Raw genomic sequence first — 25,581 nt, forward strand, 5'->3', positions numbered from 1 at the left:
TTACTATGCCGCAACTCCAGTGGGCGATGGCAGTCGTCCCCACAGTGTACTACTATATCACACTTTTCTACTTTGTGATGGTTCACAACTCTAATGGGGGAACTCTGATGGGGACACTCTGATGGGCGAACTCTGATGGGTGAACTCTGATGGGGACACTCTCATGGGGGCAGTCTGATGGGAACACTCTGATGGGGGGGAACTCTGATTGGGACACTCTGATCGAGACACCTGCTCTCTGATGGGGGCACTCTGATGGGTGAACTCTGATGGGGACACTCTCATGGGGGCAGTCTGATGGGAACACTCTGATAGGGGCTCTCTGATGGGGGGAACTCTGATGGGGACACTCTGATTGAGACACCTGCTCTCTGATGGGGACACCTGCTCTCTGATGGGACACTCTGATGGGGGAAGTCTGATGGGGACACTCTGATGGGGACACTCTGATGGGGACACTCTGATGGGGACACTCTGATGGGGACACTCTGATGGGGGAACTCTGATGGGGACACTCTGATGGGTGAACTCTGATGGGTGAACTCTGATGGGGACACTCTCATGGGGGCAGTCTGATGGGGACACTCTGATGGGGACACTCTGATGGGGACACTCTGATGGGGACACTCTGATGGGGACACTCTGATGGGGACACTCTGATGGGGACACTCTGATGGGGACACTCTGATGGGGACACTCTGATGGGGACACTCTGATGGGGGAACTCTGATGGGGACACTCTGATGGGGGAACTCTGATGGGGACACTCTGATGGGTGAACTCTGATGGGGACACTCTCATGGGGGCAGTCTGATGGGAACACTCTGATAGGGGCTCTCTGATGGGGGGAACTCTGATGGGGACACTCTGATTGAGACACCTGCTCTCTGATGGGACACTCTGATGGGGGAAGTCTGATGGGGACACTCTGATGGGGACACTCTGATGGGGACACTCTGATGGGGACACTCTGATGGGGACACTCTGATGGGGGAACTCTGATGGGGACACTCTGATGGGGACACCTGCTCTCTGATGGGGGCACTGTGATGGGGTCACTCTGATGGGGATACCTGCTCTCTCATGGGGCACTGGTAAGACTCCATTGCTGGGCACTGATAAGGCCACATTGCACTGATAAACCTGCATTGCTGGGCACTGGTAAGGCTGCATTTCTGGGCACTGGTAAGGCTGCATTGCTGGGCACTTGTGAGGCTGCATTGCTGGCCACTGGTCAGGCTGCATTGCCGGCCACTGGTCAGGCTGCATTGCCGGCCACTGGTCAGGCTGCATTGCCGGCCACTGGTCAGGCTGCATTGCCGGGCACTGGTCAGGCTGCATTTCCGGGCACTGGTCAGGCTGCATTGCTGGGCACTGGTAAAGTTGCATTTCTGGGCACTGGTAAAGTTGCATTGCTGGGCACTGGTAATGCTGCATTGCCGGCACTGATGAGGCTGCATTTGCTGAGCACTGGTAAGGCTTCATTTGATGGCCACTGACCAGGCTTCATTTGATGGGCACTGGCAAGTCTTAAATGATGGGCACTGGTAAGGCTGCATTTGATGTGCACTAATCAGGCTGCATTCAATGGGCCCTGGTAAGGCTGCATTGATGGGCACTGATCAGGCTTCTCTGATGGGCACTGATCAAGCTGCATTTTTTTCATGTAATCTTTATTTATGACGATAAAAGAAAGGCAAAACATGTGGATACACATAACAACCAATGTTTAAAACCTTCTATAAGGTATGTAAACATCAGGCAGAGAAGCCAGTATGACAGAAATGAATTCATCAGCTGACCTCATTAGCACACACCTCCAGGTGCACGGTTTTCTAATGCAATCTAATCAGTGATTATTGTTCTCACTAAGGCCCCTTTCAAACTGGGGCAGGATGTGCGCTGGCTGTATAGCGCTGCTATTTTTAGCGGTGCTATACCGTCGGAATTGCTGCGTTATTCGGCCGCAAGCGGTGCAGTTTTAACCCCCGCTAGCGGCCAAAAAAGGGTTAATACCGCCCGCAATGTGCCTCTGCAGAGGAAATTGTACAGAGATAGTACAATCAGATTGTATAGTGTATGGCCAACTTTATTCGCCTAAAATTAACTGGTTGCACTTTTGGTGCCATTAATTGTTAACAGCACACCAAACACATATTTTGCCACATGAAAAACCTGAGTGACAAACACAGCAAAATGTAGTAAAAACGTGCAACCCACATCAGAACGTTCCATGAGCTACTTTGCCAGGTGTAGCGCAACCCATTGAAATCAACAGGCTGCCCTATGTGTGTCAATTGAAAAACCAGCCAAATATATGCGCTCCCGCTACTCTAGGTGTGAATGGGGCCTGAAAGTGAAATTGGTTTGTTCACACAAGAACAATGTTATAGCACGCTGCTGGAGGGCTTCTTTTAAGGTAAGTCTTTCGTAATGTGCTGCATCTCTATAGGGTTGAGGTCTGGGCTCTAATTTAGCCACTTCAACAGGCTAAGGCCCCGTACACACGACCAAACATGTCTGCTGAAACTGGTCCACGGGCCAGTTTCAGCAGACATGTTCGGTCGTGTGTAGGCGCGAGCGGGCCGAATTCCAGCAAACATTTGCCCGCCGGGCCTTTTCCCAGCGGACAAATATTCCTGGACTTGTTTTAAAACAGTCCGCTGGAATGCTGCCCGCTCAGACATGTTCGGTCGTCTGTACAGACCTACCGTACATGTCCGAGCGCCCGCCATCCCTCGCATGCGTCGAATGACTTCGACGCATGCGTGGAAGCATTTAACTGGCAGGCCCGCCTGCGTCGCCGCGTCATCGTCGCGGCGACGCCACGGACACGCCCCGCGTAGTGTTTACGCGCGGATTTCTGTACGATGGTTAGTACAGCCATCGTACAGAAATCCCCGGCCAGACATGTACGGTGAAAACGGTCCGGCGGCAGGGGCGGACTGACCATTGAGTCACTCGGGCACTGCCCGAGGGCCCCATGCCACTAGGGGGCCCCATCCGGGTTGCCAGGCTCAGTAAAACCAGAGACAGTATGTAAAAATCTGTGTTTTTTTTAGATCTGTCCCTGATATGTCCGAAAATGACATGCTTTTAATGTGAATATCCCAAGATTTTAGCTGCCCGCCTCTGCACTGCCTCCTGGCGTGGTGGCCATCTGTAAGCCAGAGGGGCCCCATACTCTTCTATTGCCCGGGGGCCCCATGAGTTGTCAGTCCGCCCCTGTCCGGCGGACTGCTTTCATCGTACATGTTTGGTCATCTGTACACGGCCTTAGGGTCATTGTCCTGCTGCATCACCCAACTTCTACTAAATTTCAGCTGGTGGACAGCCACCTTGACATTATCCTATACACAAATCTCGGTTCTTTGAGGGGAGAGGAGACAGATTGTGTGTTCATACTAAGTATGAACACCGATTTCTCTCTTTCCCTAGTCAGTCCCATCCCCCCACAGTTAGAACACACCTAGGGAACACAAGTACATCTAGTTCAACCATAAAAATAAAATAAAAATTGAAAATATTTTACAATCCATTTACCCAATTCTATACCCACAGTGTGTCATCAAAGTCTGGAGGTAAACAATGCTTAAAGAGGTTGTAAAGGTGAATTTTTTTTCCCTAAATAGCTTCCTTTACCTTAGTGCAGTCCTCCTTCACTTACCCAGGCCCGTCGGAACAGGACAGGCAAAGCAAGCAACTGCTTGGGGCCCCCGAGCTGGCCAGGGGCCCCCAGCAGCCGCTTGCTATAAGTGCCCGCCATCCCGTTCCGCCCGCTCCACTCCTTGTCTCCCCCTGCACTCAGTCAAATGTGTACCAGTGTACAGTAGTCCTTGCCGCTGCGCAGTCCTGTGGAGGAAGAGGAGGAGGCGCTGGGAGCTTGTTGTAACCTCGATCATCCAATTGTTGTTTCGTCAGTGGATGAGAAGATCCATGTGCTCCCCTCCCCCGGGTCCTCCCCTTCTCCCGCGCTCTGCGAATCTCCTACTAAGTACCATGTGCAGAGCGCGGATAATGCTGAGCAGCTCCTTGACTTCTCCTCCAGGGTGGACGGCCGTAGTGTGGAAGACCTGTCACCTGCAGAGCAGCGCGATCATCGGCGAGCCAGTCTCGAGGTACTGTGCATCCTTGCTGACAGCATCCGATTCCCGTGACGTCACACCCTGAACAAGGGCGCCCCAACATCCCTGCTACCAGCTGCCCGTGATGACTTCACACACAGCCCTAATGCTGTGATGCCACCTACTGTCGCCTGTCATCATCATGCTCCTTGTCATCCCAGTGGGATGCCAGGAACAGGGGGATGACCAAGAGCATGATGATCCCACCACCCTACCTCTGAGGCCTGTCATACATACATACCACCCACCCCTGTCAGCTTTCTACCACCCACCTCTGTCATCTCCATCCTCCCTGTCAGCTTCCTACCACCCACCCCTGTCATCTCCATCCTCCCTGTCTTCTTCCTACCACCCACCCCTGTCAGCTTCCTACCACCCACCTCTGTCATCTCCATCCTCCCTGTCACCTTCCTACCACCCACCCCTGTCATCTCCATCCACCCTGTCACCTTCCTACCACCCACCCCTGTCATCTCCATCCACCCTGTCACCTTCCTACCACCCACCCCTGTCATCTCCATCCTCCCTGTCACCTTCCTACCCCCCACCCTTGTCATCTCCACCCTCCCTGTCACCTTCCTACCACCCACCCCTGTCATCTCCATCCTCCCTGTCACCTTCCTACCCCCCACCCTTGTCATCTCCACCCTCCCTGTCACCTTCCTACCACCCACCCCTGTCATCTACATCCTCCCTGTCAGCTTCCTACCACCCACCCCTGTCATCTCCATCCTCCCTGTCTTCTTCCTACCACCCACCCCTGTCAGCTTCCTACCACCCACCTCTGTCATCTCCATCCTCCCTGTCACCTTCCTACCACCCACTCCTGTCATCTCCATCCTCCCTGTCACCTTCCTACCACCCACCCCTGTCATCTCCATCCTCCCTGTCGCCTTCCTACCACCCACCCCTGTCATCTCCACCCTCCCTGTCACCTTTCTACCACCCACCCCTGTCATCTCCATCCTCCCTGTCACCTTCCTACCACCCACCCCTGTCATCTCCATCCTCCCTGTCTTCTTCCTACCACCCACCCCTGTCAGCTTCCTACCACCCACCCCTGTCATCTCCATCCTCCCTGTAAGCTTCCTACCACCCACCCCTGTCATCTCCATCCTCTCTTCATCAATTTAGGCCAATATGTGTTCTGCTACATATTTTTGGTAAAAAATCCCAATAAGCGTATATTGATTGGTTTGAGGGGGGAGTAAGAAGGACACAGGGAGGGGGGAGTAAGAAGGACACAGGGAGGGGGAGGGGAGAAAGAAGGACACAGGGAGGGGGAGGGGAGAAAGAAGGACACAGGGAGGGGGAGGGGAGTAAGGACACTGGGAGGGTGTGGGTGAACTTAAACTGTATCGCTATGCTGTGGTTCATGTAGGCTTTGCGTGCGGGGAGGGTTGGGGGGCCTCCATGTCCAATTTGCTTGGGGCCCACAAATTCCTTCAAACGGCCCTGCACTTACCTCATCCTTCGATTTTGCTTTTAAATGTCCTTATTTCTTCTGAGAAATCCTCACTTCCTGTTCTTCTGTCTGTAACTCCACACAGTAATGCAAGGCTTTCTCCCTGGTGTGGAGTGTCGTGCTCGCCCCTCCCCTCTCTACAGGAGAGTCAGGATGCCCACTAACACACAGCTCCTTTCTCTATCTGCAATGTAGAGAGCGTCCTGACTCTCCTGTAGTCCAAGGGAGGGGGCGAGCACGACACTCCACACCAGGGAGAAAGCCTCGCATTACTGTGTGGAGTTAGACAGAAGAACAGGAAGTGAGGATTTCTCGGAAGAAATAAGGACATTTAAAAGCAAAATAGAAGGATGAGGTCAGTGAAGGATGACTGCACTGAGGTAAAGGAAGCTATTTAGAAAAAAAAATTGTACCTTTACAACCCCTTGATCACCCCCTAGTGTTAACCCCTTCCCTGTCAGTGACATTTATACAGTAATACATGCATTTTTATAGCACTGATTGCTGTATAATTGTCAATGGTCCCAAAAATGTGTCAAAAGTGTCCAATTTGTCTGCCGCAATATCGCAGTCCCGCTAAAAATTGCAGATCGCCGCCATTATATGCCATAAAACGACCCCCTATTTTAAAGAACGCTATAACTTTTGCGCAAACCAATCAAATTTACCAAAAATATGTAGAAGTATACATATCGGCCTAAACTGAGGAAAAAACATTTTTTTTTGAAAAAAATGTGGGATATTTATTATAGCAAAAAGTAAAAGATATTGGGCCAGATTCTCCAAGATCCGCGTTGGCGTAGTGTAAGCCATGTACACTACGCCAAAGCAACTTACTGGAGCAAGTGCCGTATTCTCCAAGCACTTCGTAATTTGCGGCGGCGTAGTTTGTATGGCCGCGTAATTTAAAGGAGGCGGCTTGTATTCAAATTAAGCGCGTCCCCGTGCCGATTGAACTGCGCATGCGCCGGGCTGAAAAATAGCCCAGTGCGCATGCTCCAGCTCCCGACGGAAAATGGCAATGACGCCGACGTGAGCGTCATTGACGTAAAGTCGTATTCGTGAACGACGTAACCGACGGAAAAAGCCGACACGGACCCGACGCCATACTTAACATGGCATACGGCGGACTGGCGTAAGGTTACCCCTCATATAGCAGGGGTAACCTTACGCTTACGGAAACGACGTACGCGACGACTACGCGACGCAAATTCGTTCGGAAATCGGCGTATCAGGCTCATTTGCATAGTCAAATGAGACCTGAACGTAAACGCCACCTAGCGGTCAGCGTTGTATTGCATTTAGGATCCGACGGTGTAAGTGACTTACACCAGTCGGATACTAGCCTAATTCCGGCGTATCTTGTTTTGCGAATACAAAACAATGATACGCCGGCGGGAATTTTGAATTACACTGGTGTATCTGTAGATACACCAGCGTAACTCTTTTGAGGATCTGGCCCATTGTGTTTTTTTCAAAATTGTAGCTCTTCTTTTTGTTTAAAAAACACAGAGGTGATCAAATACCACCAAAAGAAAGCATTATTTGTGGTGAAAAAAAAGGACATGAATTTTGTTTGGGCACAACATCGCACGACCGCGCAATTGTCAGTTAAATTGACCCAGTGCCGTATCGCAAAAAATGGCCTGGTCAGCAGCCAAATCTTCCGGGGCTAGAGTGGTTAAGCATTTTTTTTTCTGAAAGGTTAGATAACCACTTCAAAACATCTTCTTTTTGCACTTTTTTTTTAGCTATAGGCTGTGCTTAAAGTATTTGTTGACTGCTCTGCTTCTAAGCCAGATGATCCTAAAGCAAACCTCAGCCTCAGTTAACATGTCATCTTTCACTACCTACAGCAACCCGATGCACAGCTAGGCAGAGTGTGATGATGCTATATACATAAGGTTACAGTAGCCAAACTGCTAAGTAAGTTCCCTAATGGACGGTTTAGCAAGCTTGTGTAAATATCAGCAATTCACATTTGGTTCAGCATTAATCCCTGGAAATTCTTACGCACATTTCAAAGGCTAATAGACCCGATTTACCCTTTTACACATAACAAGTGTGTGTTACAAAGGTTAACAGTTGATTTCTGAGATTTTCAACCTTCTACAGTGCTACTTGTCACAGATATGACAGTTCAAAGTTAACACTTAAACTAGCCTTATAACAATAGAATTTTGCTTGAAAATATAATTTTTTCTGAGCATTAGTTTGATATTCTAATGGTTAGTGGGATCAAATCGACAATCATTTTCAACCTTAAAGAGTAAGTAAACCCTTAGGGCCCTTTCACATGTGCGGACCGTATGTCCGCATTTCCATCCATCTGTTTGCGGATGAAAACAGGACATACATTGGTCCTTATGTGATTGCGGGTGTCAGCGGATGTTCATCCGCTGACAGCCGTAATCACCCGCCTCCGCAAAGCTCCGATTTTGCGGACGGAAGAAAATCCTATTTTTTTCTTCCGTCTGCTGATCGGATCGGATGAACACGGACATACGGTCCGTGTTCATCCGATCCCCCCATAGGGGAGAGCGGAGGAAAGACAGGGCGGTCCCTGCACAGTGTGCGGGGACCGCCCTGTCAGCCGACGGCTCAGCGGGGATTTTACGGAGGATCCCCGCTGAGCTTTACGGACACACGGAGGCGGATCTTTACTGATCCGCCCCGTGTAAAAGGGCCCTTAATTAAAAAATTAAAAAAACCCTGCAAGAGAAAGGCATAATGAATAAGTAACAAACACATCTGTGGTACTGTGTTGTGGGAAAAAGAAAGATAGAAGGGACACACAAGATAAATGGAGATACTTACTCCAGCACAAAAAAAGAGACGAGAAAAAGAAAGAGAAAGAAGAGATGAAGACGAAAATTGTGTAAAAAAGAAAAAAAAAGGGGGGGGGGGTGAATGGTAAATAAACAAATACCAACAGGCAACCAGAAACGTCTGTGTGGTTACGCCGGGAGCAGAAAATAAGTTACCTGTCAGAAGAAGACTACAAATATGAGAAAAAATCTGAGGCGTATCTGAGTGGCGGTGCGTCCATAAAGCATGCATGGGCGCTGCCCCCTCTCTCCTACCACCTGTCTATCACCAATAGATAGACTGCATGAATCTATCTATGGTCATCTGAACTACAGCGACGGGGTATTTTTTGGAAGCACCTGATTAGAGCCATAGGCTCTAATTAGGCATCCAAAAAGTTGAACAGTGGGCGCCATGCTTTCCTAACACTGAACCGCCTCTCAGCTAAACAGGCGCTCGGGTCTGTTACCTGTCACCTGATTGGCTGAAACGACAGGTACTGTGATTGGATGCCTTTCGCAGAGGACGAGAAGAAGATGCGCGCGGAGGACACTGCTCGCCGCCTGCCGCCATGACCCACTGCCCCACTTAGACAAGGTAAGTGCCGGGCAGGGGATGCACACTGGCAGCATTTGATGGGCACAGTAGTGGGAATTGATGGACACACTGGCAGCAATTGATGGGCACACTGGCAGCAATTGATGGGCACAATGTCAGCAATTAATGGGCACACTGGCAGCAATTGATGGGCACAGTAGCGGCAATTGATGAGTACACTGGCAGCAATTGATGGGCACAGTGGCTGCGTTTGATAGCACAGTGGCTGCGTTTGATGGGCACTGTGGCTGCGTTTGATGGTACAGTGGTTGCGTTTGATCGTCACAGTGGCTACGTTAGATGGGCACAGGGGCTGCGTTTGATGGTACAGTTGCTGCAGTTGATGGGCACAGTAGCTGCATTTGATGGCACAGTGGCTGCTTTTGATGGCACAGTGGCTGCGTTTTAGATGGGCACAGTGGCTGCGTTTGATGGCACAGTGGCTGCGTTTGATGGCACAGTGGCTGCGTTTTAGATGGGCACAGTGGCTGTGTTTGATGGGTACCGTGGCTGCGTTTGATGGGCATAGTGACTGCGTTTTGATGGCACAGTTGCTGCAATTGATGGGCACAGTAGCTGCGTTTGATGGACACAGAGGCTGCAATTGATGTTTTTTTTCAGTTTGTTTGTGCCCCCCCAAAAATTTTGAGCACCAGCCCCCACTGAGTGTAACTAGACTGTCCAAGTCATTTTATAGGCATTGTGGTAGTGTGGTACCCCACAAGTGTATTTGCTTTTTTGGGAGGAAACTGACTTTTCAGTTTCCTCGTTATTTACTAAAGTCCACCTTTGAACCTGGAGCCTGGGGATTTCTTAGAGATCCGGGTGGGATGAAATCCCCAGTCCTGGATCCGGGTTTTGAGACTCAACGCCACACTGATTGTTCAGGTGTGTGTGGGCCTGATAGTAGAGTCAGGATCAGGGTTCTGGGCTCCACCCTCCCAACGAATGCAGGTGTGCACTGTGGAAGCCTGAGGATCAGAGCAGTGAGGGGCTGCTATCTAAATGGACAGTGTTGGCAATTAATAGTCTGTAGGAGACAGACGAGAGCCTGAGGTGGAAGGCCTGAGCAGCATTGCTGTATGTATAAGCCAGGAGGCTGAATTTACCACTATGTTGTATGGACGGTGAAAATCCCCTGCGAGTGAAAACCTTTTGTTTTGAACCTTTCTTTTAATAAAAACGGGCAAACAAAGCCCTTAAAAAGAAGAACCAGCGAGTGGCGGTGTCCTTAAAGCTCTACAATTGATGCTAGTCCTTCACAGCATCTAATTTGCCATTTTCCCAGAAGACCATCTGCACCATATCACAAATTGCATCCAGTCCACAAGCCCATTCCATTCATGGAGGGTTGCTCAGTTTACGCCAATGTCTAGCAATAATGGTACATGCTGCAGTAAGGAAGTGACGTAAAATGCGGGAGCCTATCAGCGGGTCCGGTGGATGCAAACGCTCCTAGAGAGGCAGATCCGCGATCTGCCTATGTAAGCAAGGCAGATCGCCGTTTTGTTATAGGGGAAGAGAGAGCTGCTAAGCATAAACACGGACCTCTTTCTTTCCCCATTCAAAGCACCACCCCCCATACAGTTAGAACACACTCCCTCGGGACACATTTAACCCTTTGATCGCCCCTGATGTTAACTCCATCCCTGTCGGTGTCACAGTGACAGAGTATATTTTATAGTTGTTATTGACTGCAGACTGAGCATTCCTTGATGACGGTTGCTTTCACATGAATACGATGAAGGAGGATACGTTGCCGCGCTTCTCAGACATTTTTCGGCAATTTGGCGTGACAACGCAGCCGCATTTCCATTTGTTCAGTGGAAATAGCAATGAGTGGACTCATCCTCCCTGTGATGACGTTGTGGTGATGCCACGTTCCCATTAGCAGGAGCGTGGGTTCACATTGCACGCATTGCTGGCATCACGTGCCCCTGTGGTCGATGATTGGATCACAATGCTACCATGCTTCTGCTCCTGTCCAGTAAAGTTCCCATTGGTCGTTGCGTATGACATTTATTTTCTCCCAAGGTGCAGTGGACACGTGATTTCAATGACAACGCTGTGGCGACGCCTTGCTCCTGGCGATGGGAACGTAGGCCCATGTGATGGGTGCTGCCAGTATCACGTGCCACATCGTGTGTTTCTATTTAGCAATGTCCTTATTGACCGGCATGCCTGACAATCATTTTTCCTTTCATGGCCTGGAGTGCATATGGCGATGCTCTTTATTTGTAGTGCTTTTTACATTGCCTATTTAAGTTCTCTTTCTACCAATGTTCCCACTTCCTTTCATGACTTTTATGATTATAGGACATTTGTTGGTTTATACAGTACAGACCAAAAGTTTGGACACACCTTCTCATTCAAAGAGTTTTCTTTATTTTCATGACTATGAAAATTGTAGATTCACACTGAAGGCATCAAAACTAAATATAAAAATAAATAAAATATATTTCATATTCTAGGTTCTTCAAAGTAGCCACCTTTTGCTTTGATTACCGCTTGGCACACTCTTGGCATTCTCTTGATGAGCTTCAAGAGGTAGTCACCTGGCGCAGCACCCCATCACGCTCCTTCTTGGTCAAATAGCCCTTACACAGCCTGAAGGTGTGTTTGGGGTCATTGTCCTGTTGAAAAATAAATGATGGTCCAACTAAACGCAAACCGGGTGGAATAGCATGCCGCTGCAAGATGCTGTGGTAGCCATGCTGGTTCAGTATGCCTTCAATTTTGATTAAATCCCCAACAGTGTCACCAGCAAAGCACCCCCACACCATCACACCTCCTCCTCCATGCTTCACAGTGGGAACCAGGCATGTAGAGTCCATCCGTTCACCTTTTCTGCATCGCAGAAGACACAGGGGTTGGAACCAAAGATCTCAAGTTTGGACTCATCAGGCCAAAGCACAGATTTCCACTGGTCTAATGTCCATTCCTTGTGTTCTTTAGCCCAAACAAGTCTCTTCTGCTTGTTGCCTTTCTTTAGCAGTGGTTTCCTAGCAGATATTCTACCATGAAGGCCTGATTCACACAGACTCCTCTTATCAGTTCTAGAGATGTGTCTGCTGCAAAAGGTGGCTACTTTGAAGAACCTAGAATATGAAATATATGTTCAGTTGTTTCACACTTTTTTGTTATGTATAATTCCACATGTGTTAATTCATAGTTTTGATGCCTTCAGTGTGAATCTACAATTTTCATAGTCATGAAAATAATGATAGCTCTTTGATTGAGAAGGTGTGTCCAAACTTTTGGTCTGTACTATACATCACCTTGCCCTTACTGCCACCTTAATTGATATCAAGGTTTGGGAGGCACACCAGTCTGTTCACTTCCGGCCCTGCCATATTCAGTGGTGGATCCCCATTCATTGATCATAGAAATACAGTAGCAATGTGAGGAGACAGAGATATGTCCCTGTTAAAGACCACTTGTGTCAAAACGCGTTGGGTCAGCATTTTCTGCATCCCACATTGCTTGTATACCTTTTTTTATATTCTCGTGATCACTTTTTTATACATGTCATTCGGATGTTTGGCGTATTTATAAATAAACCTATTGGTTGACCTGCACCATTTGGAGCATTTCCCATATTATTTTTTCTTATTGGATTCCGTGAGTAGCAAATGCCTTTGTGCATTCATCTTCGACTGATTTTACTGTATCTGTGGTGTACGTCAGTTGAGAATCGGGGATTCTTCACCTTGAATATCGGACCCTTCCCTTCACACAGTATTGGATCCAGGCCAACTAAGGATTTCAAGCCTTATTGACCCACTGTCGTACGACATGTGTGTCCAGTCCACCCAACTTACTTATCTCTGAAGAGTTCAAAAGTGACCACAGGCAACCCTATACCTCTCCCAGTATTTGGTGTCATCCTGATAGGAAGAAGTTTAATTCATCTTCTTTGCCTATGTGGACTTTATTATGTCACATTCTGAGTTCGCTTTGTCACTGGACTTTTATCATTTTCATATTATTGTTCCTTTTGTGATTCATTGGTTTATTTCTCACCTTGTGTTTTGAGTACATCTACCAGTATTCACGTGCACTTTGTTTTTAGTACTAGCGCTTCACAAATTTTTCACATTTGACGTTAGACTTTGTTTGAGTGTTAGCAGCTTCTTTTCACTTTTTTTTTTGGTTTAGCCCCTATTTCCACACTCAATATACGCTTATTGGGATTTTATTTTACCAAAAACATGTAGCAGAATACATATTGACCTATATTGATTAGGAATTTCGTTTTTTTTTTTTTATTATTATTATTGGATGTGTTTGTATAGAGGAAAGTATTTTTTCAAAATTGTTGTTCTTTTTTTGTTTAGAGTGAAAAAAAAAAAAAAAACTGCAGAGGTGATCAAATACCACCAAAAGCTCTATGTGTGGGAACAAACAGACATCAATTTAATTTGGGTACAACTTTTTTTTTGATGTCACAATGTAGAGAATAAGATTTCCTATCATCTGTGCCCATTATTGCCACACAGAGTTAATCCAGCTCTGAGCAATCCTCTTTTATTGTTCAGTGAGAATTAACAGACTTCCAGATAAAACCCTGTCTAAATTAAAAGTCCGAAAGCCTCTCTCCTTGCTTTGAGTGACAGGTTATTTACATATCTAGCTTGGACATGTTTATCTGTTATGTTATGTTTATCATAATATGAGGTGATCCACCGTATAAAAAGTGAGAAATCCACCCCTCCCCCACATAACACATCCTAATAATATACAATGACCTGTGGGTCACCTCATATTCTGATAAACATAACATATGATAAACATGTCCAAGCTAGATATGTAAATAACCTGTCACTCAAAGCAAGGAGAGAGGCTTTCGGACTTTTAATTTAGACAGGGTTTTATCTGGAAGTCTGTTAATTTTCACTGAACAATACAAGAGGATTGCTCAGAGCTGGATTAACTCTGTGTGGCAAGACTGGGTACAGATGATAGGAAATCTTATTCTCTACATTGTGACATAAAAAAAATATATATATAATTTTTGGGTTTACATCCACTTTAAAGTAACACAGTACTGTATCGCAAAAAATGGCCTGGTCGGAAAGGGGGTAAAGTGGTTAAACTACTAGCAATTTATATTAAATAGGGAGGTATTTTCTACATGATAGCTGGGAAGGTTGATAGGCTGATATCATTGTTTTATATTTCAGTTAATTTCACTGGAAGTTGAAAGGACACTGAATTTATAGCAGTATCAACAAGGATTTTCAGCCTGAAAAAAAAAAGGCAATGCAGCAAGTACATCTAAAAACTTGTAAGTGGTAAAATATACAGTTTTTGTTCTTTGGTATAGACTAGGGTGCCCACATGTCCTGGATTCCCCGGGACTGTCCCGCAATTGACATATCTGTCCTGGGTCCCGGGCACGCTTATTCTGGGACAATACAATGTCCCAGAATGAAATAGAGGACACAGTCACCCCCTACTAACTAATAACTACATTTCCAGAACTGGTTGCTAGGATCAGCGCTGCCTGGCGTCTTGCAACCAGTGACATTTACTCTCAGACAGTGAGACCGGGAGCGAGGCCTACGCCTAGTGCAGCACTGCTGTCCCCACTCACCTTGGCACCTCCTCCTTCTCCAGCACCCAGTGGCAAGCAGCAGGGACTGGTGTGATCTTCACTCTCCAGATAGTGACGCCACTCCTTTCCTTCTACGCATGTGGCTCGTGCCGAGGGAGTGACAGCGGCACTGCATCTGGTGGCAAGTGGCACATAACCAAATTCCCCATCAACCCCCGAGACTACATTACCCCCCGCCCCCTCATCTTTTTTGGGGGAAGGTGAGAGAGGGGTGTGTCCCTGAATGGTAGTTTGGAAATGTGGTCACCCTAGTTTAGACATACATGATGTTCTCATTTATATTTACCAAATTGCACCATCTGCCACCATTATTGAGAACTTACAAAATTAGGATAAATGAGATATAATCCAGCCATGTGTATAGATTCAGTCACAGGGGTTGGTTTACTAAAGGCAAATAGACTGTGCAGTTGCGCTCGAGCTTAGTAAATGAGGTGAAGCTTCAATTTACAACGAACAACCAATCACATGCAAGGCACATGGTTGGATGACGGAAGTAAGCAGATCTTCTGCTCATTTACTAAGCTCTAGAGCAAGGGCTTTTGCAGAGTGCAATTGCACTTTGCAAAGTGCACAGTCTATTTGCCTTTAGTAAATCAACCCCGTAATGTCAGAAACATGCCCCCAAAATTACAGCTGTTATTCACATACACACACCAAAATAGAAAACATTGATTGATAATTTTTTATTGCATTTGGTAATTTACAAGGTTAATGGTAAACATACAGTCAACCAAGTGCTTTAGATATAAAGGCATTTGTGAACATTGCAGGAAAAATGAAACATAATGAAAATGTAATGCTTTCTTAGTCTACGGAACATACTTTTTTATTGGTAATTTAGAATAATTACGTTGCTTAGGATTTCATAGGCTGATATGCAATATAGAAGATTGGGATTATAAAAAATGTTCTTCATTTCATGATTTCTGTTCTCTAAATGTTGGTCATATGTAGTAATTCATGCATTACAGATATTGATTGATAGAAGAAGTAGGTCCTAGAAAAAGAAAGAAAAAGTTTTTAAGTCTAAATGTAGCATGACTTACCTGTCACTAACATGGACCTGCGGGTAAACTACAGGAGAGCAGAACTATGATGGCAGATGGCAATTGTTCAAATGTATGAAAAATCACTTCATTATACATACAAATGGCATGGTCAAGTCACCAACTCCTCACGTTATAACCTTTCTTTCAACAGCAAAGAATTCCATTGTTCTACTGTGTCTTAACTTATGTATTCTACTGTATAACTCTTGATTGTCAGGCAAGGATCCTCAATAAATATTTCATTGATTAACCACTTCCCAATGTCCGTACGTTTTTCTACGGCCGCAGGGTGGTTCTAATTCTCTGAGCCGCCGTCTTTTTACGGCCTCCGCTCCTCCTGGCCACTGGGGGCCGCGCGAGCGTGCGTGCCCGCCGCATCACTGGGATGCCGATGCGCGAGCCTGGCGGCCGCGATGGCCGCCAGGCTCCCGCGATCGGCGGTTACAGAGACAAGGACGTGGATCTGTGTGTGTAAACACACAGATCCACGTCCTGTCAGGGAGAGAGGAGACCGATCTGTGTCTCTTGTACATAGGGACACAGATCGGTCACCTCCCCCAGTCAGTCCCCTCCCCCCACAGTTAGTAACACTATGCAGGGTACACATTTACCCCTCCCTCACCCCCTAGCGTTAACCCCTTCAATGCCAGTCACATTTATACAGTAATTAGTGCATATTTATAGCACTGATCGCAGTATAAATGTGAATGGTGCCAAAAATGTGTCAAAAGTGTCCGATGTGTCCGCCATAATGTCGCAGTACCGATAAAAATTGCAGATCGCCACCATTACTAGTAAAAAAAAAAAAATTATAAGAATTCTGTCCCCTATTTTTGTTTATAGCGCAAAAAATAAAAACCGCAGAGGTGATCAAATACCACCAAAAGAAAGCTCTATTTGTGGGAAAAAAAGGACGTCAATTTTGTTTGGGAGCCACGTCGCATGACCGCGCAATTGTCAGTTAAAGCGACGCAGTGCCGAATTGCAAAAAGTCCTCTGGTCAGGAAGGGGGTATATGTGCCCAGTAAGCAAGTGGTTAAGAATTCTATTCCCCATAGAACCATTCAGTATAAAATTTACTTTACCTTATCAATTTCAATTTCTGCATTAGAAAAGTCCATATCTAGCATGTTTTTAATGTCGGGGAGAGGGATTGCTGTTTGCGTCAAACCTAAAAGAAAATACCAAATAATTTTTAACAAAATTCATTTTCTGCTGTTACTTTGAGTAAAAAAAAGTTTTGTATAGTCCAAAGCTTTTTTATTAAGTTTTGGTTAGAGTAGAGAAAGGTTAAAACATTTATCCCTTTGCTTGTCGTTGTCTATTCGGTTTCCATTATGCCTCGTACACGCGATCGGAATTTCCGATGGAAAAAGTCAGACGGACTTTTTCCATCGGAAATTCCGACCATGTGTGAGCCCATCGGAATTTTCCTATTGGATATTCCAAGGCCTCGTGTCCATTATGCCTCGCACACGCGATCGGAATTTCCGATGGAAAAAGTCAGACGGACTTTTTCCATCGGAAATTCCGACCGTGTGAGCCCATCGGAATTTTTCCATTGGATATTCCAAGGAATTCCATCTGAGTTTACATAGAGAACGTGTTCTCTTTTCCTCTGATGGAATTCCGTCGGAATTTCAATGTGAGTTTGGTCGGGCAAAAGCCTGATCGTGTGTATGAGGCATTAGAGAGATTTATAACAGTTGATATCCCTTTAATTCTTGTTCTGGTGACTACACTAAAATGTTTCTTGGGTTGCCCATGCCTATCATAATGACACCAGGACAAAAAAGGGCGAGGGGGTGAAGACATAGACAGCAGTAAAAACAAAGGGAGCTCAAGTGTTTTCTTTCTTTACCCAAAACTGACATTAAACAGACATCGTACCATTTATTACAGGACTGTAGACTTCTTTAAGGACAGAGTTGATAAAGTCATTCAGGTCCTGAACCTAAATAAAATATAAGATGTGCATTTTATAGCAATGTAATGATTTTCTTCATTCATTATAATCATGTACACTGAAAACATTTCAATTGGAAAAAGCAACTGTACACCCAGAGATGTAATCTTTTCATTCTATATAAATTAGAGCAGATATGTACTATAAAGAATTTCTACAGCTAGAATTTATTTTAAGATTTTGGATAGACTAGAGAAAGGTTAGAAAATCTGCTTGGTTTTACTGCTATCTGGGGCCCTGTTAAAGGATTCCCTCTCAATTTATTTCTCAATGACTATGGGAACAAAAACAAAAATCAAAAGCTGGAAGTTGGCAGGGATTCTTCATAGAAACTGCTGTGTTAAAAAAAATATAATAATAATTTATGTTGTCTCTGTGACAGTCAGAGAGTTCCCCTCACTTCCAGTGGTTGTTAGAAACTCTCCCTTCCTTCTTGTGACTGTCGGAGAGTTCCCCTCACTTCCTGTGGTTGTTAGAAACTCCCCCTTACTTCCTGTGACTTTCAGAGAGTTCAACCTTACATTCTGTGGTTGTTAGAAACTCCCCCTTACTTCCTGTGACTGTCATATAGTTCCCCTCACTTCCTGTGTTTTTTAGAAACTCCCCCTTCCTGTGACTGTCAGAGTTCTCCTCACTTCCTGTGGTTGTTAGAAACTCTCCCTTCCTTCTTGTGACTGTCGGAGAGTTCCACTCACTTCCTGTGGTTGTTAGAAACTCCCCCTTACTTCCTGTGACTGTCAGAGAGTTCCCCTCACTTCCTGTGTTTTTTAGAAACTCCCCCTTACTTCCTGTGACTGTCAGAAAGTTCCCCTCACTTCCTGTGGTTGTTAGAAACTTTCCCTTACTTCTTGTGACTGTCAGAGAGTTCCCCTCACTTCCTGTGGTTGTTAGAAACTCCTTCTTACTTCCTGTGACTGTCGGAGAGTTCCCCTCACTTCCTGTGGTTGTTAGAAACTGCCCCTTACTTTCAGCGACTTACAGAGAGTTCAACCTTACATTCTGTGGTTGTTAGAAACTCCCCCTTACTTCCTGTGACTGTCATAGAGTTTCCCTCACTTCCTGTGTTTTTTTAGAAACTCCCCCTTACTTCTTGTGACTGTCATAGAGTTCCCCTCACTTCCTGTGGTTGTTAGAAACTCTCCCTTCCTTCTTGTGACTGTCGGAGAGTTCCCCTCACTTCCTGTGTTTTTTAGAAACTCCCCCTTACTTCCTGTGGTTGTTAGAAACTCTCCCTTCCTTCTTGTTGCACTTTGAGCAAACCAAACGGGACCTATCAACATAAAAAAAAAATCTAAAATAACACCCCTGAAACAAAAAACACATTTTTTAGGGAAGCATTGTATCTGAAATTTTTTTTACCCTAAAAAAAGTTATATGGACACATAATAAATGAAAAACAATATATTCCCCAAATACATGAAAATATATAAGCTAAAATAAAGCCCCTATCAACATAAATAAAATACACATTTTACAATGTATGCCAAGTTTCCATTTAATACTTAGGGACAAACTTTAATAAACATTGGGGCTGGTATTGCTCGTTTTAGCTAAATTACCTCAAAATCTCCAACAGATGAGGCATTCACAGACAGAAATGTCCTTTAAATATCAAAATAGAAGCATTACATAAAAAAAAAACACATACAGCTAAAAGTAAGCATAGTAAATAAACATTCATGTATATAAACTAGTCCAGCTCTAACATCTGGATACTTATGTACCAGAGCAATTTTGACATTTCTGCTATGGATTGAATTGGCAATAACTTTGGCAGTACCACTACCTAGGATAACTACAGTAAGTAATACTTTTTTTTGTTTTGTTTTTTTGGGGGGGGGGGGGGGGAGGGGGGGATTCAAAAAGGCTTTATATTTGTGTCATTCTGTTGCAGATAGTTTATTTTCTATGCAGCCTACATACAAAAATACATAACATAACTAAACAATTGTGTTTTTTCTACTTTGATCAGTTTGGTTGAAAAAAAAATCAAGTGTTACATTACATAAAAAAGTATATTGTATATTTTTTCTATAATTTCTGCCATTTAACTACTAAAGCCCCGGACCATTTGGCTGCCCAAAGACCTGGCCAGTTTTTGCGATTTAGCACTGTGTCGCTTTAACTGACAATTGCGTGGTCGTGCGACGTGGCTCCCAAACAAAATTTACATTCCCCCCCCCCACAAATAGAGCTTGCTTTTGCTGGTATTTGATCTCCTCTGCGGTCTTTATTTTTTGCGCTATAAACAAAAATAGAGCGACATTTTTTCTATAGTAAATATCCACAAAAAAATATATATAAAAAAATGTTTTTCTCAGTTTAGGCCGATACGTATTCTTCTACATATTTTTGGTAAGAAAATCACAATAAGCGTTTATTGATCGGTTTGCGCAAAAGTTATAGCGTCTACAAAATAGGGGATTGTTTTATGGCATTTTTATTAATATTTTTTTTTTTTACTAGTATTGGCGGCGATCAGTGATTTTGTATTATGACTGCGACATTATGGCGGACACATCAGACACTTTTGACACCATTTTGGGACCATTGTCATTTTTACAGCGATCAGTGCTATAAAAATGCACTGATTACTGTAAAAATTACACTGGCAGTGAAGGGGGTGCTAACGGGGTTAAATGTGTCCTAGGGAGCGATTCTAACTGTTAGGGGGCGTGGCTACGAGCTACACGTCACTGATCGCTGTTCCTGATGACAGGGAACAGACGATCAGTGACATGTCACTAGGAAGAACGGGGAGATGCTGTGTTTACATTGACCTCTCCCCGTTCTTCAGCTTCGTGACACGATCGCGGGACACCGGCGGACATCGAGTCCATGGGCCCCCCGGGTAGGGTCACAGAGCTCGCGACACATGGCAGGAAATTAAATGGGACGTACCTGTACGCCCATTTGCCCGTCCGTGCCATTATGTCGACGTATATGTGTGTGCGCTGGTCCTTAAGTGGTTAAAAATGACACTAACATTTCAGTTCTGATAAATTAAATACATTTCTTTTCAGTTGTGTACTTTTTTTAAATTCAGCTCTAAAAAAGCAAATAAAAATAATTAAAATGTAAAAAGTATAAATATAATATATATTAGCCAAAAAAAAATAGAAATGATTAAAAAAAAAAAACAGAAAGGGGAGAAACAAGTTTATTAAAACTATAGCCTAGTGTATGGCCAGTCCAATAGTATTGTATTAAAATCGATTTAAAATATCAAACCACCTAGTCCTGTAAATCAATAACCAGATTAGATCTTACTTGTCAAGAGAGAACATCGAATGTAAGCTGTTTTCCTTGACGGATGACTGGATTTTATAATTCATATGCTAAAAAATAAAATAAAAATAAAATATATCTCAATATATAATCACATTTCTATGGTTATGACATTCCAATGTGGCATGAAGTTTACATAATACTGTACCCAAAATGGCCAAAACATTATTTTACCCACTTAAAGCGGGGGTTCACCCAAAAAACAAGTATATAACATTACATTCAGTATACCTCAAACATAAAAGGTGATCGATAAAGGTGATCTCGCTACCAATCCACCGCAGAGACCACCAATAGTCGGAAACCGGACCGCGGCTGAAGAGGAGGATGCCTGGGTTATGGCAACTAGCTGCTGCTATAACAGAGATTTCCCTCTTCAAACAGCTGACGTAAATCGGCGTGCGGCGGTCTGCAAGTGGTTAAGCTTTGGACAAAGTAGAGAAGAGATAAACTTTTTGATGTTTGTATACTATTGGAGACATTTCCCTTTCTGTCCCTAGTGTCCGCTCTTAGACAGTTGCCTCAGGAGAACATGTCCCTATCAGAGATTTCCACTTTTTGTAGTTCCTCTCATTTTCTTTCCCTGTGTCAATGGTCACCAGTACAAATAGAGGGGTGTTGCTTTCCAGCGGGGACACAGACAGCAATAAAAACTTGGCAGAGGGTCCAACCCATGCCCAGTCTATCCAAAACTAAAAAACAAGTTTGATTACTTTTTTTTATTTTTTTAAAACCTAGGCGAAACCTCCTTTTTCCACCCCCCTGGCTCCATCCACTTTTCCCTGCCCATGTATACCCCACCTTTTTAATGAAGCGCCCATCAAATGCAGCCTCACCAGCGCCCATCAATGCAGCCTCACCAGCGCCCATCAAATGCAGCCTCACCAGTGCCCATCAATGCAGCCTCACCAGTGCCCATCAATGCAGCCTCACCAGTGCCCATCAATGCAGCCTCACCAGCGCCCATCAATGCAGCCTCACCAGCACCCATCAATGCAGCCTCACCAGCGCCCATCAAATGCAGCCTACCAGCGCCCATCAAATGCAGCCTCACCAGCGCCCATCAATGCAGCCTCACCAGCGCCCATCAAATGTAGTCTCACCAGCGCCCATCTAATGCAGTCTCACCAGCGCCCAACAATGCAGCCTCACCAGCGCCCATCAAATGTAGTCTCACCAGCGCCCATCAAATGCAGCCTATTAGCACCCATAAAATGCAGCCTCACCAGCACCTATAAAATGCTGCCTCACCAGCGCCCATAAAATGCAGCCTCATCAGTGCTCATCAATGCAGCCTCACCAGCGCCCATAAAATGCAGCCTCACCAGCACCTATAAAATGCTGCCTCACCAGCGCCCATAAAATGCAGCCTCATCAGTGCTCATCAATGCAGCCTCACCAGCGCCCATAAAATGCAGCCTCACCAGCGCCTATAAAATGCAGCCTCACCAGCGCCCATAAAATGCAGCCTCACCAGCGCCCATAAAATGCAGCCTCACCAGCGCCCATAAAATGCAGCCTACCAGTGCTCATCAATGCAGCCTACCAGCACCCATAAAATGCAGCCTACCAGTGCCCATCAATGCAGCCTACCAATGCCCATCAATGAATGTTTGCTTGCTTCCATTCATTCGGGAGTCAGGACACAGACAAGGTCCTTTGCCACCACCGCGGCTTTGACACAATGTGCGAATGGATCGGCGGCTGCCTGCTGATGCTGAGACTTAGTTGCTTGCTGCAGAGAGAACAGAGTAGGAACACCAGTGGCCAGGCGCCCTAGGCGGCTGCCTAGTTTGCCTAGTGGTATCACTGGCCCTGGCTACTTCATCTTGCCCTCCCGCATCCAAAAAAAGATCTGGCTGGATTATATGAACCAGCCATTTAAAGGGTTCCCAAGACATGAGCAGAGAATAGAATTGTTGTAATGGTGTACAGTGTAATCACATTGTATGACCAGGCTCATGGGCCACACGTGGCAGGGGAACTATGCAGGTTTTACTAAAACAGTGCAAGGAGAACTGCTCTAAGTTCAAAGTGCAGTATTCATATAGAAAAAACAGAATCCATCTGTACTGGTCGAATTTCCTCAGTCATGTTTGAGGTGTCTGCAAAGAATAACATTTCAACTGCAGGATTTTGCAAGATCTTCTAGCTCAGTGGTTCTCAACCTGGGGGTCGGGACCCCCTCGGGGGTCAAATGACAATTTGCCAAGGGTCACCAAATCCTGGGCTGTTGCCCGCAGCACTCTAATCCTTTTCACAGCCATCCAGCAGGGCTGTCTCTGGAGCCTGTGGCCGTCCAGCTGGGCTGCTCCTGGAGCCCTTGCCCGCCCACTCAGTTCACGGCATGGCTGTGGGGCAGAGATTAGAGGTCAGCTGACTGGTGAGGAATGTGAAGTGGGAGGGGCTGGAGGAGACTCTATCTCCTGATTTCGGCATAGGTGTCACTGCTGCGAGACACCACCGAGCTGAAGACACATTGAGTAACACTACCTGTGATTAGAGTTGCCATTTAAAGTCCCCACTACAGTTCTCAGACCAGCAGATAATCTTGATCAAGAGCATCTAAGCTGGCTGATCAGAACTCTCCACCAGCACTGCCAGCACTCACCCCCCCCCCCCCCCAAGGAGTAAGAGAAGGAATAAAATATAGAAAATACATGGAAGGGAGAGGAAAAGAGGCGGAGGAACAAAGAAAAAAGGGAGAGAAAGAATAAGAGAAAGAACAGGAAAGATGACTAGAGAGAGGGATGGGGGGGACAAGATAGAGAGATAAAAGTGAAAGAAAGGAGAACATAGAGAGAGTGGTCAATCCTAAAATGTACCATAAGGGGTTTTTAATAATGTTCGAGTATAAGGGACTTGGGGATCCCTAAATGTCCGTGTGTTAGGGGCGCAAATTACTTGTCTGGCCTTAGGTGCTGACAACCCACGCTACAAAAATTCTACTGTTAGGGGTTCCCACAACTTGTCAAATTTTATCAAGGGGTCACGGCACTAGAAAGGTTGAGAACCACTGTTCTAGCTAAATGCTGTACAAGCAGGCATTGCATGAACATGCATTATTTTGCTCTGGAGAGGGGAAGTGCTGTGGATGCCAGCCCTTAGTGGTGAAAGTGGTGACCTTGGCAGAAACAAAATCTATCCCAACCATTCTACTTACTTCCAACAAATCTTGGGTAGAGACATTTACACTATGCTTGGGTGCTGCTTACAGAAACATTAATGTTCCCCAATCCATCTGCATTCCGTCACATTGAGTATTCTGATGTCTTAAACACTTTTTAGAGATTTAATTTACAATTTTAAATCTGAACAGACTGCTTACTAGATCAATTACAAACAAGAGTGAAGGCTCGGAGTCTGGACTGGATGCCACTACTTCCATGGTGGAGTAAAGATGGAGCAGTGCTTTAGAAGTACTAATGGTAACTAAAGGTGTTTTTTTCACATAAATATTTATCTTGTAATCTTGAAGTCCTGGTGGAAGCTGCAAGAGATAAGAAGTATATAAATTAGCATTATATATGTACTTTTAATATCGTTGATACTACAAGTGTATTTATAAAGCAATAAATGTGTCATTTAACCACTCAAGGACCGCCTAACGCCTATATACGTCGGCAGAATGGCACGGCTGGGTACAATCACGTACCTGTACGTCCTCTTTAAGTGCCCGGCCATAGGTCGCGCATGCCCGCGACCCGGTCCAAAGCTCCGTGACCACGGCCGTGGGACCCGCCGAACCGATCGCCGCCGGTGTCCTGCGATCGGTCACAGGAGCTGAAGAACGGGGAGAGGTGAGTGTAAACACACCTTTCCCGTTCTTCACAGTGGCAGTGTCACTGATCGTCTGTTCCCTGATATAGGGAAAGACAATCAGTGATGTCACAAGTCCAGCCCCGCCCCCCTACAGTTAGAAACACACATGAGGTCACACTTAACCCCTACAGTGCCCCCTAGTGGTTAACTCTCAAACTGCAATTATCATTTTCACAGTAATCAATGCATTTTTATAGCACTTTTTGCTGTGAAAATGACAATGGTCCCAAAAATGTGTCAAAATTGTCCGATGTGTCCGCCATAATGTCGCAGTCATGAAAAAAATCGCTGATCGCTGCCATTAGTAGTAAAAAAAAAAAAAATATTAATAAAAATGCCATAAAACTATCCCCTATTTTGTAAACGCTATGGGCCAGATTCACAAAGGAGATACGACGGAGTATCTCAGATACTCCGTCGTATCTCTCAGAGTATCTATGCGACTGATTCATAGAATCAGTTACGCATAGATAGCCCCTATATCCGACAGGTGTAATTGTTTTACACTGTCGGATCTTAGGATGCAGTACCGCGGCCGCCGCTGGGGGGAGTTTGCGTCGTAAACCAGCGTCGGGTATGCAAATTAGGAGTTACGGCGATCCACAATGGTTTTTCGCGTTCGCTATGTCACCGCTAGTCTAGTTTCCCGTCGCAAAGTTAGTCGTCGTTTTTGGTGCCCTAACTTTAGTCAGCAAACTTATTGCTGTCTAAAGTATGGCCGTCGTTCCCGCGTCGAAATTTCAAAATGAACATCGTTTGCGTAAGCCGTCCGGGAATACGGAATTACGCTACGCGCGTCGCCGTTCGAAAAAATAACGTCATTGCGCGCAAAGCACAACGGG

General features: G+C 45.5%; 2 protein-coding genes across 2 annotated transcripts in view; one reads left to right on the top strand and one right to left on the bottom strand.

The window, feature by feature from the left end:
* The window catches only part of LOC120918789 (BPI fold-containing family C protein-like), a 332,741-nt gene that overhangs the window by 110,943 nt on the left and 196,217 nt on the right, over positions 1 to 25,581 (top strand). The gene's annotated exons all lie outside the window — the stretch shown is intronic.
* The window catches only part of LOC120918791 (BPI fold-containing family B member 6-like), a 31,018-nt gene continuing 20,719 nt past the window's right edge, over positions 15,283 to 25,581 (bottom strand). The window contains exons 10-15 of the mRNA XM_040330587.1: positions 24,246 to 24,407; positions 20,900 to 20,967; positions 19,189 to 19,231; positions 17,554 to 17,617; positions 16,749 to 16,834; positions 15,283 to 15,611 (exon numbers count right to left, since the gene is read on the bottom strand). Coding sequence (XP_040186521.1) covers positions 15,573 to 15,611; positions 16,749 to 16,834; positions 17,554 to 17,617; positions 19,189 to 19,231; positions 20,900 to 20,967; positions 24,246 to 24,407 — 462 coding nt within the window. The 3' untranslated portion in view covers positions 15,283 to 15,572. The remainder of the gene's footprint in view (positions 15,612 to 16,748; positions 16,835 to 17,553; positions 17,618 to 19,188; positions 19,232 to 20,899; positions 20,968 to 24,245; positions 24,408 to 25,581) is intronic.

This window comes from Rana temporaria, chromosome 12 (genome assembly GCF_905171775.1).
Source record: "Rana temporaria chromosome 12, aRanTem1.1, whole genome shotgun sequence".
Taxonomy (NCBI): Eukaryota; Metazoa; Chordata; class Amphibia; order Anura; family Ranidae; genus Rana; species Rana temporaria.